Below are 14,513 nucleotides of genomic sequence, written 5' to 3'. Positions count from 1 at the left end.
ACAAGGTTCAAGACTCTTGCACTCTCCAAATCACTGTTCCAGAAAAATCAACACAAATTTAGAAAATTGACTGGTTTTAATTAGAGATAATCTTATATTGGAAAGGATTTCCAAGCCACTTTCCCCAGTATTTTGTATTATAGGAACATATATTGCTTTCCAGGGAATATTGCTTGAGATTAGCAAAAAACTTTCTAAAAGTAAATACTTCAAAACTAACTTTGAACATACTTCCTACATTGGCTTCATCACATACTGAAAGTGTATTTTACAGTGCTCTACATCTATAGTTGTACCAGAGTTCTACTGGTACACTCAGCAAAACTGGGGAGTACAGCTTTTCTACGTGGAAAAATACAGAAACTAGAATTTCCATACCCACCAAGAAAGGAAAAAGCAGCAGGTTTACTTTTCACTTATGTTTATTACTATGTTTAGTTACCTAGAGTTTGCAAACACAATGCACTGCAACACAACACATTAGAAACTTAAGCTTAGTTCAGTCTTACTATATAGTAACATGACTAGGAAAAGTCATTGCTATTGATAAATACAGAGTGTACCAAATCAACTCAAATATTCAGGAGATGGAAGACGTACGCACTGTGGCTGCTCAGCAAGCTAACAACAGCTTATCTTTACATCAAAAAAAGTAGTTTCAAAAAATGCTAGTAACTGTATTTTTGCAAAGCTTCAATATTTCATTCCCTCTCCAAATAAGTAATTTTATTTACAAAACACATTTTTTAAAAGCAATGCTCCAATGAAAGAGGGGAAGGGAAGAAATTTGCCTGTAACAGCAGAAACCACTGCATTTCACTATTTGGAAGGGTTTTACTTGCACAGGCTAAGCCGCAACTGCTAACACAGGCAGGACTTTGCAGTCTTGACAGCCAAATCTTTATACAGTAGCAAGCACTACGCAATAAACTGTTCTGAACACTGGCCCATCTCACCTGCCTTAAGTGTATGAATAAACTGCTACATTTTTAAGTGGTGTTTTTATTAAAAAAAACTCAATGAGAATTTGGGAAGAGATATCAAGGACAGGCAAGCAGATGGAGAGACTAGCTGACACATAACAATAGCTGGTGAAATATTACTCGTATTTTCTGTAATAAACACCAAGATCAAAACATTATGCAAGTTAAATTTCCTTGAAAGGTTCCCAGCAGGAGTTTTCCTTTTTGTTTGTGCAGTACGCGATTTCCTCTCACCCACAAAAAACATACCAAGAATGTGCATGTGCCACTAACACTAAGCAGCACTTCCTTAATCACTCATTTCCAACAATTTATGGATGATCAGTGGCAAAAACGAGCAAAAATAATGAAAGCATGCAATGAAAGCTCATTGAGACAAACCGGCTTGGACTTCCTACTCATTTCTGTGTCTCTTTAAGATGGGGGTCTGATACAAATTAGCCACTGGGAAAAAAGTCATCTGGTCATAAAATACAGTACAGGGTCACTTTTATGTAAGTTTGCCAAAAGGGACATAAACCAGGACAATTTCAAACTGTGACACAGGATAGAAGTATATTAAAAAAATCTTTGTTCCTCCTCCATTGTGCTGTCATGTTGCTCAGCTTTATAGACATTCTGAGCACCAGCTCTGGCCTCTTCGCTTCCACCTGGTCTACCTAATTAATTAAGCAAGGAAGTTACCTCAAATTTTTGTACTATTTGTTTTTATTATCATGCACTTCTTTTGATGTTCCAGGAGTTAACCTCTTAATCCACAGACTCTGTGTGTTGTGTTCTGAACATTTTGGGATGTCTGGATAATTTGGATAATTGGTCAGGATGTTGCTGTCGCTCATGTTAAACTTTATGCCATGACTTCAAGTTCAAAGATCAGTACTAAGGTAAAATACTTCATAAAGTCTTTTTAAAACTCTACTTGTGATTATGCAATACCTAGTTATTCCAGTTTCTCATGGCGGTAAATTGCACTATTTGTATTTTCTTACAAAGAAATTACTCCTAAACATCTCTATCTTTGTAACTTCAACTGAAATTTGTATTTGTTTGAAGCTGACATCAAGAGAAAGCATATTTTAAAGGTCAAGAAAAGGTATAGGAATTATCTCCTCAAAAATGCTTGCCTCCTTCACACAGCAGCACACATGTAATTTTCTGTGCAGTCTGTTATCACACATGGAAGCATCAGCACTCTGAACTACAGATGCTCAACTGCAAATACTACAATTTTCCTTTTTTGGAGAGAATGATAAAGAATGAGGTTAATTCTGACATTAAGAAACATGGTTGACACCTTTGTTTCATAACTGTACTACAGAATTTGAGAAGGCCAGTGACAAAGAACTGAAAGAGTATCTAAAGATGAAATATAACACGAAATATAACTTTATGCACAGACTCTACAAAGGAAGGCAAGAAGAATATAGAAAGATATGAAAAAATTTTTAATACTGATGCAGGAGGTTAAGGTTACTTCAGGTACTCCAATAGCTGAGTTAATAGCACCAGCTAAGGTGTAATATATCACAATGACCTCCAACTACTTCAATAGTCTTGAAAAACCTAATTCACATGTGTGCATGAAAATACATATGTGTGCATAAATACACACATAGCATGTACACATATATACACAAAGATATACATATACACATATATATATTATAGACCTCCGATATTGCTTTTATAATTATTTTCCTGATAACAGGAGTCTGCAACTGCCTTTAAATGGAAATAAACTATAGCAAGGAAGAGCACTTAAGCTCTTTAAAAGGGCATGGTCAACCCCCTTAGGCCCAAAATGCCCTTTTTGAATTAACATAGTGGTTTTAATTAAAAACTAGGCAGAGAATCAGTTTGATTTTCAGTACAACACTGCATCCGTCCATGGTGAGTGCCTAATTTCCGTATTTCTCTCCTCTGCACAATATGCAAGTCCTTGGTTGTTTTAAACTGTTGCCCTGGGGAATCGAAAAGAGTCTCTAAGAGGGGCCATGTGCCATTTAGAAAGTATACTAGCAACCAAGAAAAAAAGCCATAGTAAATTGGGAGATGGTTAATCAAACCTGTTCTGATTCGTGAAACTTAAACAGTTAAGTGGGCAATACTTCCTTTCAAGAATATGGAAAGAAAAGTTATACAAAGCTCGTAATAGTAACCTATGAGCTACCTGAAACATCATAGCTTGGAAAAAGTTCACGTTACAGTGAATACATCAAATCAACTTTTATAGCATAATCTATGATAAACACTCAAATTGATGGCTAAAAACTTCGGGGGTTAGGCCCATATGTCATGACGACTAACATTACTGTTGCAATTTAAACTGAACAAAGAAATCCATTACAAAATGAAAAAATCCATTCAATTTCAGAACTGAACCTCTTTTAATCATTCATTTTCAGAACTTCTATTAAAATCCAACAAGTAATTCTTACATGAACACCTTCAAATAGACATCTTGACTGTGTACACCTAAATCTTAAGTGGCCTATTTATTCTTTATAATGAAGGTAATTCTATGACAAATTCAAGATGACCTGCATAAAAGCTTCCACTGGAACAGTCTTTTTATCCAAATTTTGAGCTGAGCTGGGTATCTAGAATCAACTGCTTTCCATACTCCTTGTGTCCAACTCCCAACTGAAAGATTAAAGATTACACATCCTGTGCCAAACTTCCTTATTGAATGTCTTCACATTTACAGTAGATCGCTCTTCTCTTAAATGCTGCAAGTTTTGCCAAATGTATGAAATGTTCTTTTAAATCGAGACCACTAGAATCTGATTTTGCCGGTTAACAGTAAGAGCATTTGAATGATGCTTTATCTCTCTGGTCCATTAGTCTGATGTGATGAATGACAAAATATGACAATTTTTTTTTTAAATTTGCACAAGTATAATCAAAACCAAAATAATTTGTTAAAGTAACAGAATTCTGTAAAGTAATCATGGTCTCAAAATCTTCTCTGAAAAAGGGACAAGCAATGTGCCAAAATCTAAAGCAAGTAAAAGAGATGGGAAGTACCCTTCATGGATTCTAGAACTGAAAAGCTTACATGTAATCCTGAGTTCAATTAACCATAATTTTTTCCCAGATTCTAATCACCCTATTACGTGATGTAATTCTTTAAAATATATATAGTACTTATTGCAAGTAAAATCATTTATCTGCATCAGAATTTGAACAGAACAGCACACTCAATTTTAACTATCAACTTAGTCCAGAAGCTACATTTGCCACTTACTTTCTAAGAAAAGTGATCAAAGACAAGGTATGTTCATATTAAAATGGACTACAATTCCTACATCTTCACCAATAGCTTAGGGCTCACTCAAAGCTGGTAAAACAATTCAGTATGTCTGCATCCATTTTGGATACTTTTAAATGGAGTGGCCAGGTAGAACAGACATTGGACAAAGGCCTTCAGTACCTGTACTAGGAATCTCATTTGGCTTCTGGGATGTACCAAACATATTCAGGAGAAGTCAAAGTAATAAAAAAAAAAAAACCAAAATCGGGGTTCCCCCCCCCAAGAAGTGGGTTTTGATACTAAAAATCTGATCTCATCTACCCTCATGAAGAAGCAAAACTACTCTAAAGCACCAATAATAATCTTTTCCTCACATCTGCAGACAGATTGTGGTTCTATCTCATCTGGAGTTACAAATGCTTCCAAGTGTAAACATGTAATGGTGATCCTCTTTATCTTGAATGAGATTTACTGATAGCCAGTATCATAAGTTTAAAAGTTACACTATAACTATTAAAGTTTTATGTAAAGTGCAAGTTTGATGCAGCTGGGATACATAATGCATCTGTTGGAGCCAACAGAAATCTACAAGTGAAGGGGACACACCAGCAGTACCGTACATGGTATGCTAATGGAGAGAATCCTTTGTTTTGGTTGGACTGCAGGAGACACAAACCCCATTAAAATCAGTTAACTTATTTCTTCATTAGAATAAAAGATATACATTAGCTGTGGCTAGATACTTAGAGTCAAAAGGAAAATGGAGTGGCCTCCACCTGAAAACTGAAAGGACAAAATGAGTTGCTAAAAGTTTTCTTAGCCCTATAGATGCCTGAAGTGAAGGAAGAAGAGGAGAGGAGAGCGGTTTCCAGCCAAGTTGGATAAGTAGACTTAAACATAGCAGCCCATCACCAAACTCCTTTGACTTTGAACTCATTAGCTTGGTCATCCAAACTTGTAACTGAAGTAACTTGGATACATCTACAGTTCGGTCAATACAAAGTAACACTCCAGTAACACCAAGGAGCTCAGAACAGGCTACACCAAACAAGTATTTACACACCACCTTGGTTGCGTCCCGCAGGTCCTTTCTGACATAGCTATATCGCCCAGTCTACGTAATCTCCCTGTAGCTTCAGCTATAGAATAAAATCTCTATTTCTTCACGTTATTCTCTCTGAATTAAAATTTTCCTTCATATTGTACTTTCTAAGTATCTTTTTTTTTTTGCTATCCTCTGTTTTTTCTCTTAAGCATCTACATGAACCCTAAAATCCCAAATTGAATGCAGTACTTCAGTTTTCTGCAATTCCACCAAGAACAAAAATGGCAACTTCATTGCCTCCATGCCAATTCCTCTCAATGCAACCAGGAATTACATTTTCTTTCCCACCACAATCATCCCCTCGTTGGTTTATGTTATGTGCAATCCACCAATGACTCATAGTCTTTTGCATCCATCTTCAATGCATTTCATTTTCCTGATTTCAGACCACTTTTCAAGATCCTTTGCTTTCTAATAACTGTCATCCAAAGGGCGCAGAATTCCCTCAAGTGTAGTACCATTAAAAACAAAAGTGTAATCATTTGGATGATAAAGATTAATGAAAACGTGCTACAACTGGTCCCCAGACAGTCGTTCCACTTGAATTTATTTGATATTTACGATTTGAAATTCATTTTGCTGTGCCTCCCATCATAGTAATTTTTCATTATATTTCTTTAGTTCACATATTAATATATTCATTATCGTCTTATTGTTCAGAAATTGCTTTGCCAAATTCCATACTTTGCTGAAATACTCAGCCCTCTGAACTAGAATATATTCAACTACGTTGAATATTTTTAGTTATTCTCTACCCATTTAAGACACTTTTCTTAACATATTATTGTTAATACTGACCACACTTGAACCTTTTGGGGGATGTTTGTAATCTTTAAAATTCACAAATCAAGCTCGTTTTCTCTGGGTCATCTGCTATTTAATCACACTTCCCATTAGTAAGAAGCCTGTACTTCTTTCCCTTGTTATTTTATTTCTAGTGTAGTTATTGAACCTTCTCTCCTTTTAGCATCCCAACAAAACCATTTTCCAAAAAATAAAATCTTGATTAAACATTTCGTTATTAAAAAAAAAAAAGAGACAAGTCATTTTCTTGATCTCAGTATACATGACTTTTCAAGGACTTTTTTCTTCCCCCCTTAAGCTTACTCACAGCCACACACTGTATACTTGCTTCACCTGCTTGTGCAAGAGCATGCATCTGTACAAAGTCACATAAGCATACACATCCCAGCACCAAATCCTCCCAAATTTGTCATTTCGGTTTCATCAGAAACGAGGGCTGAAAATGGAATATATACTGTAATTACTCTGTATTTAACAGTATTTTCCTACCTTTTTTAAGCCAGCAAATCCTTCCGATTCCAGGAAGAAAAAGGCAAAGGGCATCAACACAAACAAACATAAATTTGAAAAAAGAGAAGCTAGATTCCATAAACCTGCAACAAACAAGAAAAAGTTTACATTATAAGTTTCTCAGCTTTAAAAGTTAAAGATATTACATTTTCCTCCCTCATATATAACAATGTAGTATACATACAAATGCTAACAGAAGCCAGGTTTTTACTGATACATAGTTACTTACAGGTCATTGCTGAAAAATACCCATTTCTCTGCTTAATGATCCTCAAACAAAAATTGGATACCAACTTATACAGCAGCAAATGTCTGAAATCTTGGGAGACAGGCTGCATACTCAGGTGGACTACTTCCACAATATCCCATTGAAGGCTCTTTAGATAACCATTCTAAAAGTTTTCAGGACAAAACTATTTTACTACTATCAGTGAATCTCACAAAATTCAGTTCTGTGTACTCACTTCCTCCCATATTTTTTCCTCAAGAGAAACTTAGACAAATCATGGATTTTAACATAAGCAATATACAAATGCCATCATCACCTCCAAATTATAAGAAAGTATCATGGCAGCAGCAACAGCAGCCTTCCACAATGAGATGACTGGCTCAATGGGCAAGAGGAGAGCAGTGGACGCTGTTTATCTCAACTTCAGTAAGGCTTTCAACATCATCTCCCACAAATCTCCTCAGTCTAATTAATGAAGTATGGGCTAGGTAAGTAGACTCGGAGGTGGACTGAAAATTGGCTGAGCTTCTGGGCTCAAAGGGTTGTGACCAGCAGTACAAAGTCAGACTGGAAGCCAGTCGCCAGTGGTACACCCCAGGGGGTCGACATTGGGTTTAACATCTTCACTAATGACCTGGATGATGGGAGAGAGCGCATCCTCAGCAAGTTTGCTGAAGATACAAGACTGGGAGGAGCAGTGGCCTGCCACTCAGATGAACCTCAACAGGCTGGACAAATGGGCAGAGAGCACACTGGGGACCAATCGCCCCAAAAGCGGCTCTGTAGAAAAGGCCTTAGAGGTTCTGTTGGACACCAAGTTGAACACGAGCCAGCAATGTGCCCTTGCAGCAGAGGCAGCCAACAGCATCCTGGGCTGCATTAGGAGAAGCATTGCCAGCAGGTCAATGGAGGTGATCCTTCCTCTCTGCTCAGCGTTGGTGGCACACATCTGCAGCACTGCATCCACTTGTGGGCTCCTCCGTTCAAGACAGACATGGCCATACTGGAGCGAGTCCAGCAAAGGACCACAAAGATGATTAAAGGATTGGAGCATGTCATACAAGGAGAGGCTATGAAAGCTGGAATTGTTTAGCCTTCAGAAGAGAGGACTTGGGGAGATTGTATCAATGTATATAAATATCTGATGAAGGAGGGGGAAAGGAAAACAGAGTCAGACTCTTCAGAGTGGTATCCAGAGAATGGAGAAGAGGCAATGAGCACGAACTGAAAAACCAGAAAACCTACTTAAACATAAGAGGAAAGTGAAAAAAAAAAAACAAACAAACCCAAAACAAAACACCCCGAACCTTTCCCGCTCTCAGTGTAGTCAAACACTGCAACTGGTGCCCATAGAGGTTTTGTAATTTCCATCCTTTGACATATTCAAAACCCGAATGGGCACTGCTTTGAGCAGCCTTCTCTAACTGACCCTGCTTTGAGCAGGGGGGGCAGACTAGACTATTTCCAGAGGTCTCTTCCAACATCAGCCATTCTGTGATCTAGGTGAAAAAAAAAAAATCAACTGACTAAAACTAGAACATCTGTAAGACACATGTGACATCTGCAGGAAGAGAAAAGGTTTAGAAAACAACCTGAAGTGGTAACTGATCTCCATTAAGGATAGCTGCTCTATTAAGATTTTCTAAGCTGAACACTTTCTGAACAGCCAGTTTCTGGTGCCTAAACACGAACCCATCATCATCCTATCAAATGTTGTGCAGGATGCAGTGTTTCTTCTTTATAAAAGCACAAGCTTACCCGCAATTTAGTAGCTAACAGGTTTAACTAGTGTCACATGTTCTGCATCCTGAAAACATGGCTTTTATTTTGTAGTTGAGAAAAACAGGCTTAGTCCCCCACCTTCCCCAAAACACACACATTTCCACAATTCTGCAGGACTACATTATATCACTTGAAATCCAAAAAAGAACATCCCCCATGATAAGAAAATTTGAACTAACAGCTTTGTTTATTTCTTTCTCCTCATGTACAGGCTTGTTCTTTTTCTTCTTTGAAATTGTCCCTTTTAGAAAGAATAGGGAAGGAAAGAGACATTTACTGGATGTCTGGGGAATTCATTATTGAGAGAAATTCCTGTATTTAGTTCCAAATGTAAAATAGTTAGCAGTTATCTTCACCTAGATCCTCTTTTAAAAATGCTTTCACCATATATACTTCCTTTTTTCTTAAACAAAATCATTTAAATTTCAAGGAGAAATAAAAACGAGGGGGGGAAGAGGGAGGCATGGGGCTGAGAAATCTACTTCTTCAGCAATTGATAGCACCAGGACACCAGGAACCAAACTTAGCCAAATAAGCTACAGAAAACAAAACAAGAAAATTCCAAAAGATGCATGAAATATAATACTCAATTGCTAAAGAAAACAGACTGCCTAAAGGTGGCTAAACTCCAGTTAACAAAGAGGGGGATTTTTCCTTTTGAATTTGCTTAGCCATGAAGCTCCTGTTACCATTCAAGAAACATTCATGCATAGCAACATCAGCAAGAATGTCATTATCAGCCCTTACTAGGGGTACATTAACTCAAGCAGTCTGCATGCTTTTTATTTTTTTGCTCCCCCCCCCCCCCCCCCGAAAATTAAGACACCAGTGCTAGAGTAGAAATACTATTAGATGGGGGTGGGGGTCTTATTTCAGCGGTTTTCTCTAATTGAAGACAGGTAATGCATTCGGTTACTTAATGCAAGGCTGAATACCTGGTTGTCCTATTTTCAGCAGCTCTATTACATGTATGTCTACAATGTAAAACAGTGCTTAGGAGCTGCATAGTATGTACAGAGCATTTTAAGGGAGGGGAGAGTGGTGCACATCCGAGGTGATTTTTAAGAAGTTAAAATCCAGAAATTTACACACTAGCAGCTGATAGGAACCACATTTACAGAATATTAAACTACAGAGCTACAATATGCATGTAAAGTTATGAGAGATAAGGACAGTGCTGTACTGCTGCTGACATACATATACACTTTCCTCAAAGTAAGGAACATGCAGGCGTCTTCTTCCCCTACCGTATTTCTTATCCTAATTTGATAGTTCAGGAATCAAATTAAAATAGACCCAGAAAAATAATTATTTCCTACTACACTGACTGCATCATAAATTTGCATGACAGAGACTTGCAGATATCAACATATATAAAAAGCAGCCTCTTGGAATATTTTAATTTTTCTTTTGCATTTGTAGTGACCTAAGAATATCCCCCATAAAGCAAGTTAATAAAACACAAAAACTAAAAATGTCTCAGTCTTTGGCAAACAGATTAGACCCTCAGCAATTTTTCGTCTTATTCGTGGCAGTTTCATTACATTCTACCCCCACCTGGTGGTTGTATCCAACAACAGCACAAGTGAACGTCCAGCTGTCAGAAGTATTTCTGGGTTTAGTTCAATATGCATTAGGTAAGAGTGTTTATACTGCACCCAGGTATGGGCTTTCTGCCTAGTTTCAAAAATCAGAGGCATATATTTTCTATTTTTCTATGTGCCACAACTAATGCAACAGTCTACAGTATAAAAACTCTTAGTATTACGTTCAAGTACCTCAGACTATATCTGTAATTGATAAATCTAGCAAAACCAAAGTGTTTTAAAGCAACACAAAATTTTCCCATTTGATAACATTTGCAAAGCAGTAAGCAAACCGTACACGAAGGCTATGCTAGTCAAAGTATTATGGAGATACAAACATTTTCTGAACTTGAGTGGTTGTGATAGCACTATCAGCTCTCTAAACCTGTACAGGTACTTCACAACTAACTTCAAAAAGGTATTGCCGTTACACGGAATAGGTTTTTACAAAGCAGTGTAACGCTACTGTGCAAACCTAGTGAACACCACAAGAGGGAGCCCTTCCCCAAGGTAATGTTCTGAAATAAGGTACACTGATTTTTGTCAAGTTGCAGTAACAGAAGCCCGTGGCCAGATCCAAAATCTACTGATGTTTCTGAAGTCTTCACACCAAGTGTGGTATATCTTGGTATAGTTCAGTCATGTCTATCCCTAGCGTAAGCTTTGCAATACACTGTCTAACTTGGAAACACCAAGGTGCTGAATTTACTTCCTTGCTAGCCATTACTATTGGACTTATGAAATATAAATTATACTGTGCATGCATAAAGTGGTACTTTCATAAGATTATCACATTAAAATCAAAAGAAGATGGTCACTGGAAAACTCAAAGGCCTTCTTATGTGACAGCTACTTTTTTCAGCAGATTTCTAATTAACCCAAGTTTTCTCAAGTACTGTAGCAACTCTGACAGAGTGAAAATTTCTGAATTGGTTATTACATAATTTTCACTCTTTGAAATATTTTACTGTAGTTTTTCCAAAGTCAATTTAGACACAGAAGGAAGGATTATTTTCCATTAAATATTTTTTTTTTCATGTTTGGAAGTAAAGAATATATATCTGTCTGAACAGCTAAATCAGTGTGAAATATGAGAATTAGCTGGGGTTTTTTTCTTCCCTGTAGGAGACATACCAAATTAGCAATCCCCCATGATGTGTGACAAAACAGATCATAGAATAACTCAACTAGAAAGAACCTCTGAAGTCATGTAGTCTGATCTGCTGCTTAAAACAGCTAAACTGCAGGTGCAATCGGGTTGCTCAGGGCTTTAGCCAGCTGAATTTTGGAAAACTTCCAAGGATTTATATCTCCCAGTCTCTCTGGACAACCTTTTCCAGTGTTCAACCATCCTCACTGTGAAGAATTGTTGCTTAATGTCCTGCAAACATTGCTTCTTGCCTCTCACTGTATACTCAAGAATAAGCTGGCTCTATACAAACCCCTCACCAGTTGAAAATCCAGCTGTGCCCTGGCTTTCCTAATTTCACACCAGATACTAACCCAGGTGATAGTTCTAACACCCCTCCTGGGCAGTTCATCCCTACTTCTACCTTCTATACACTTCCTTTTTGGTTCTGAGCTCAGAAGTTCCCCATTAAGCCAAGTTGACCTCCTATTACACCTGCTCATTTTCTTGCACACCAAGGTGCACATTAGGATGCTTGAAGGTTATCCTTGAAAGTAAGCGTCTCTCCTGGCTTCCTTTGCCTTCAGGGCATTCTCCAGTAAGGTCCCACATACACGTTTCCTGAAGAGGACAAAGTCTATTCTCTCAAAATCTCAGGTCTTTAAGACCTAAGAAAAGTGAGGAAGGAAAACAGTAGAATAAACTACTCTGTCATCACAGTCAGGGTCACCATTGACCACCACAGCTACAGTCACCTCCTCCTTATTCATGGGTTTAAAAAAAACCAAAAATTCTTTCACTGTCCAGGTAACACAAAAAACTCAACTAGTTGCAGAAAGATGACACACAACATGCATTATTTCCTGTCTTCACCCATCCACATTTAGTTTGTCATAAACCTCTTTAATCTTAAAAAAACCAAAACAAAAACACACCCTTGCAAGTTAGGGTTCTGGAAACACATGAATTTGCTATCTGTGAGTATTATTAGACATTTAGCAAAAAGTGTACATTTTTCAGAGAAAAATCCTCCAAAGCCCAATTACTATCTCTTCACAAGAACAGGAAAAGGACAGCACAGCTAACTTGTAAATTATTTGTTCCAGATTAAATAAATTGTTTCACATAGTACCTTCACTATCTCCTTTCTCCAGCCAACTCTGCTAAAGAATGTCCTGTTTCCACCAGTTATTTCCCTTAGACACTTAGAAGCATCCAAATGGTTTTCAAATATTATTATCGATTATACATGTCAGTCATAGGCATGTTAACCAATACTGGAAAGCATGCAAAACGCACTCTGCCAGACATCAAGGCATCACTGTTGCAAGTACAAGTAATATTCTTTTCTTGCATCTTGTTTTCCTTGAAATAGTTTATTTTTATTGTGCCTCTGTCAATACACTTATATTATATAATTTTCCTTGTTTACAAATAAATGACTAACAGTTGAATTTAACTATCTAATCGCAACTGCTCGTAGCTAGCAAGTTTCTTAAAACATTTTTTTTATTTTGAGAAAAATTTATACATATCATCATAAAGAGATAGGCTTATGAATCTTGCATTAACATACAAGGAAGAAGTTTGAAAAGTGTTTTCAAGTTAGCTTCTAGTAGCTTTTACTCTACATTAATATTCAAAGCAGTGAATTTGGTTTAATTCCATCAAGTCTGCATAATTCTTTGAAAAACCCAACAGAACAGTTAAGACAGACTTCCGTGATGTATCACACAGCAGCAAAACCAACTAGCCAATAACATATTAACAATTCAATTAGCATCTTAAATGAAAATGGAGTTATTAGTTTGAAAATAAGAATATATCTGTGCACGTATAATGAAGACATCCATTTTAATTACATTATGCTGAGTACTAACCATGAATTAGTGAGCCATTTAACCACTGAATATAGTAGTTTTGTGGAAAAGAAAGCAGGATCTCATTGCTGATTATTGAGAAAGGTAGAAGCAGGACTGCACCAGCTGAAACTGCTAGAGTGAAGGTGCTCAAGAACAGCCTGAAATTTAAAGAAATGTACCACTGTTACCACCAACATACTCTGAACAGGGGAAAAAAAGTAGTTAGCCTACCTATAAATCAGTGTCTAAAGGCCACACATTCTTACATTGTAAAGGGGCAGGAGAAACTGTGATTTCCACAATATTTCACTTCCAAAAAGCAAATTTCAAATACCAAGCAGTTTACAGAATCCAGTAAAAATAATTCATTTTTACCAACTACCACAATTATTCTCTTGGGATTTGCATGCATTCAATTCCAATGTCATACACAGGTTAAATTATTGGAGTTCATGGAATATCTTTTCATAGGTCTCCTATTTTAGTTTTCATTTCCCACATACACACTCAGAATGAAAAAAATTTCCATTTCTATATTCTTACTAGAATTTTTAAAAGGAGAGCAGCTTTTTAATGTCTAAAAAGGGAGTACAATTATACTTTAACAAATATTTTAACACTAAACTGAAAAAAATATTGCTGTTCTTTCACAAAGTAGTTATTCGAGTATCATCTCATAGCTTGGGGTTTTCTGATAGCTTGAAAGTCAATACAGAGAAATTGTCAGAATTATTTAAAATATTTAAGCTTATTCTTTTTAGATCCCAAACACAACTTATATCAAATGCCATCTTGTGGCATTAAAAAGAACTGTGTTCTTCAAAAAAAAATAAGACCAACAAAAACATTCTTACAGAACTAATCCAATGCTAGAATAAAATTAGAAATAATTCTCAAAATTACATGGCAAAAAAAAAATTTAAATAGATCATTCCTACAACAGGAATGTCAGTAAGTTGCTTACACAGATCTTATTTTTCCTTAACAGTCTATAAATTCATTTTTCATTCACACAATACTTACAGAAGAAAGTCTAGGTGACTAATTTTATTTTACAAAAATATTCTTGTATGTTTTTGCTGTTGGTTTCTGAGGGTTTTTTTTCTTTTATTTAAGGACGTTTAAGTATTCTAAGCCAGAATTGTGAAACCTAACACACTACAGCGTTTCAACGTGCTACAGCAGTTTGGCTTTGTTTTCTCCCCCCCACCCACCTCTTAAGTCCTGACAAATATGCTATGCAAAGAAATATCCATCTGCATATGTTTGA

General features: G+C 36.7%; 1 protein-coding gene across 2 annotated transcripts in view; it reads right to left on the bottom strand.

Annotated features, from left to right (window-relative positions):
• Nucleotides 1–14,513, bottom strand: part of LMBR1 (limb development membrane protein 1) — a 73,300-nt gene that overhangs the window by 39,617 nt on the left and 19,170 nt on the right. Inside the window, exons 4-5 of one of the 2 annotated variants that reach the window (XM_050915868.1) lie at nt 13,262–13,401; nt 6,635–6,738 (exon numbers count right to left, since the gene is read on the bottom strand). In XM_050915868.1, the coding sequence (XP_050771825.1) occupies nt 6,635–6,738; nt 13,262–13,401 (244 nt within the window). The remainder of the gene's footprint in view (nt 1–6,634; nt 6,739–13,261; nt 13,402–14,513) is intronic. The other variant, XM_050915869.1, reaches the window with a different exon arrangement.

The sequence above is a fragment of the Gymnogyps californianus genome, chromosome 2, assembly GCF_018139145.2.
Source record: "Gymnogyps californianus isolate 813 chromosome 2, ASM1813914v2, whole genome shotgun sequence".
Lineage (NCBI taxonomy): Eukaryota > Metazoa > Chordata > Aves > Accipitriformes > Cathartidae > Gymnogyps > Gymnogyps californianus.
Note: the sequence above shows the minus strand (reverse complement) of the source record. Positions and strands in the feature narration are given on the sequence as shown.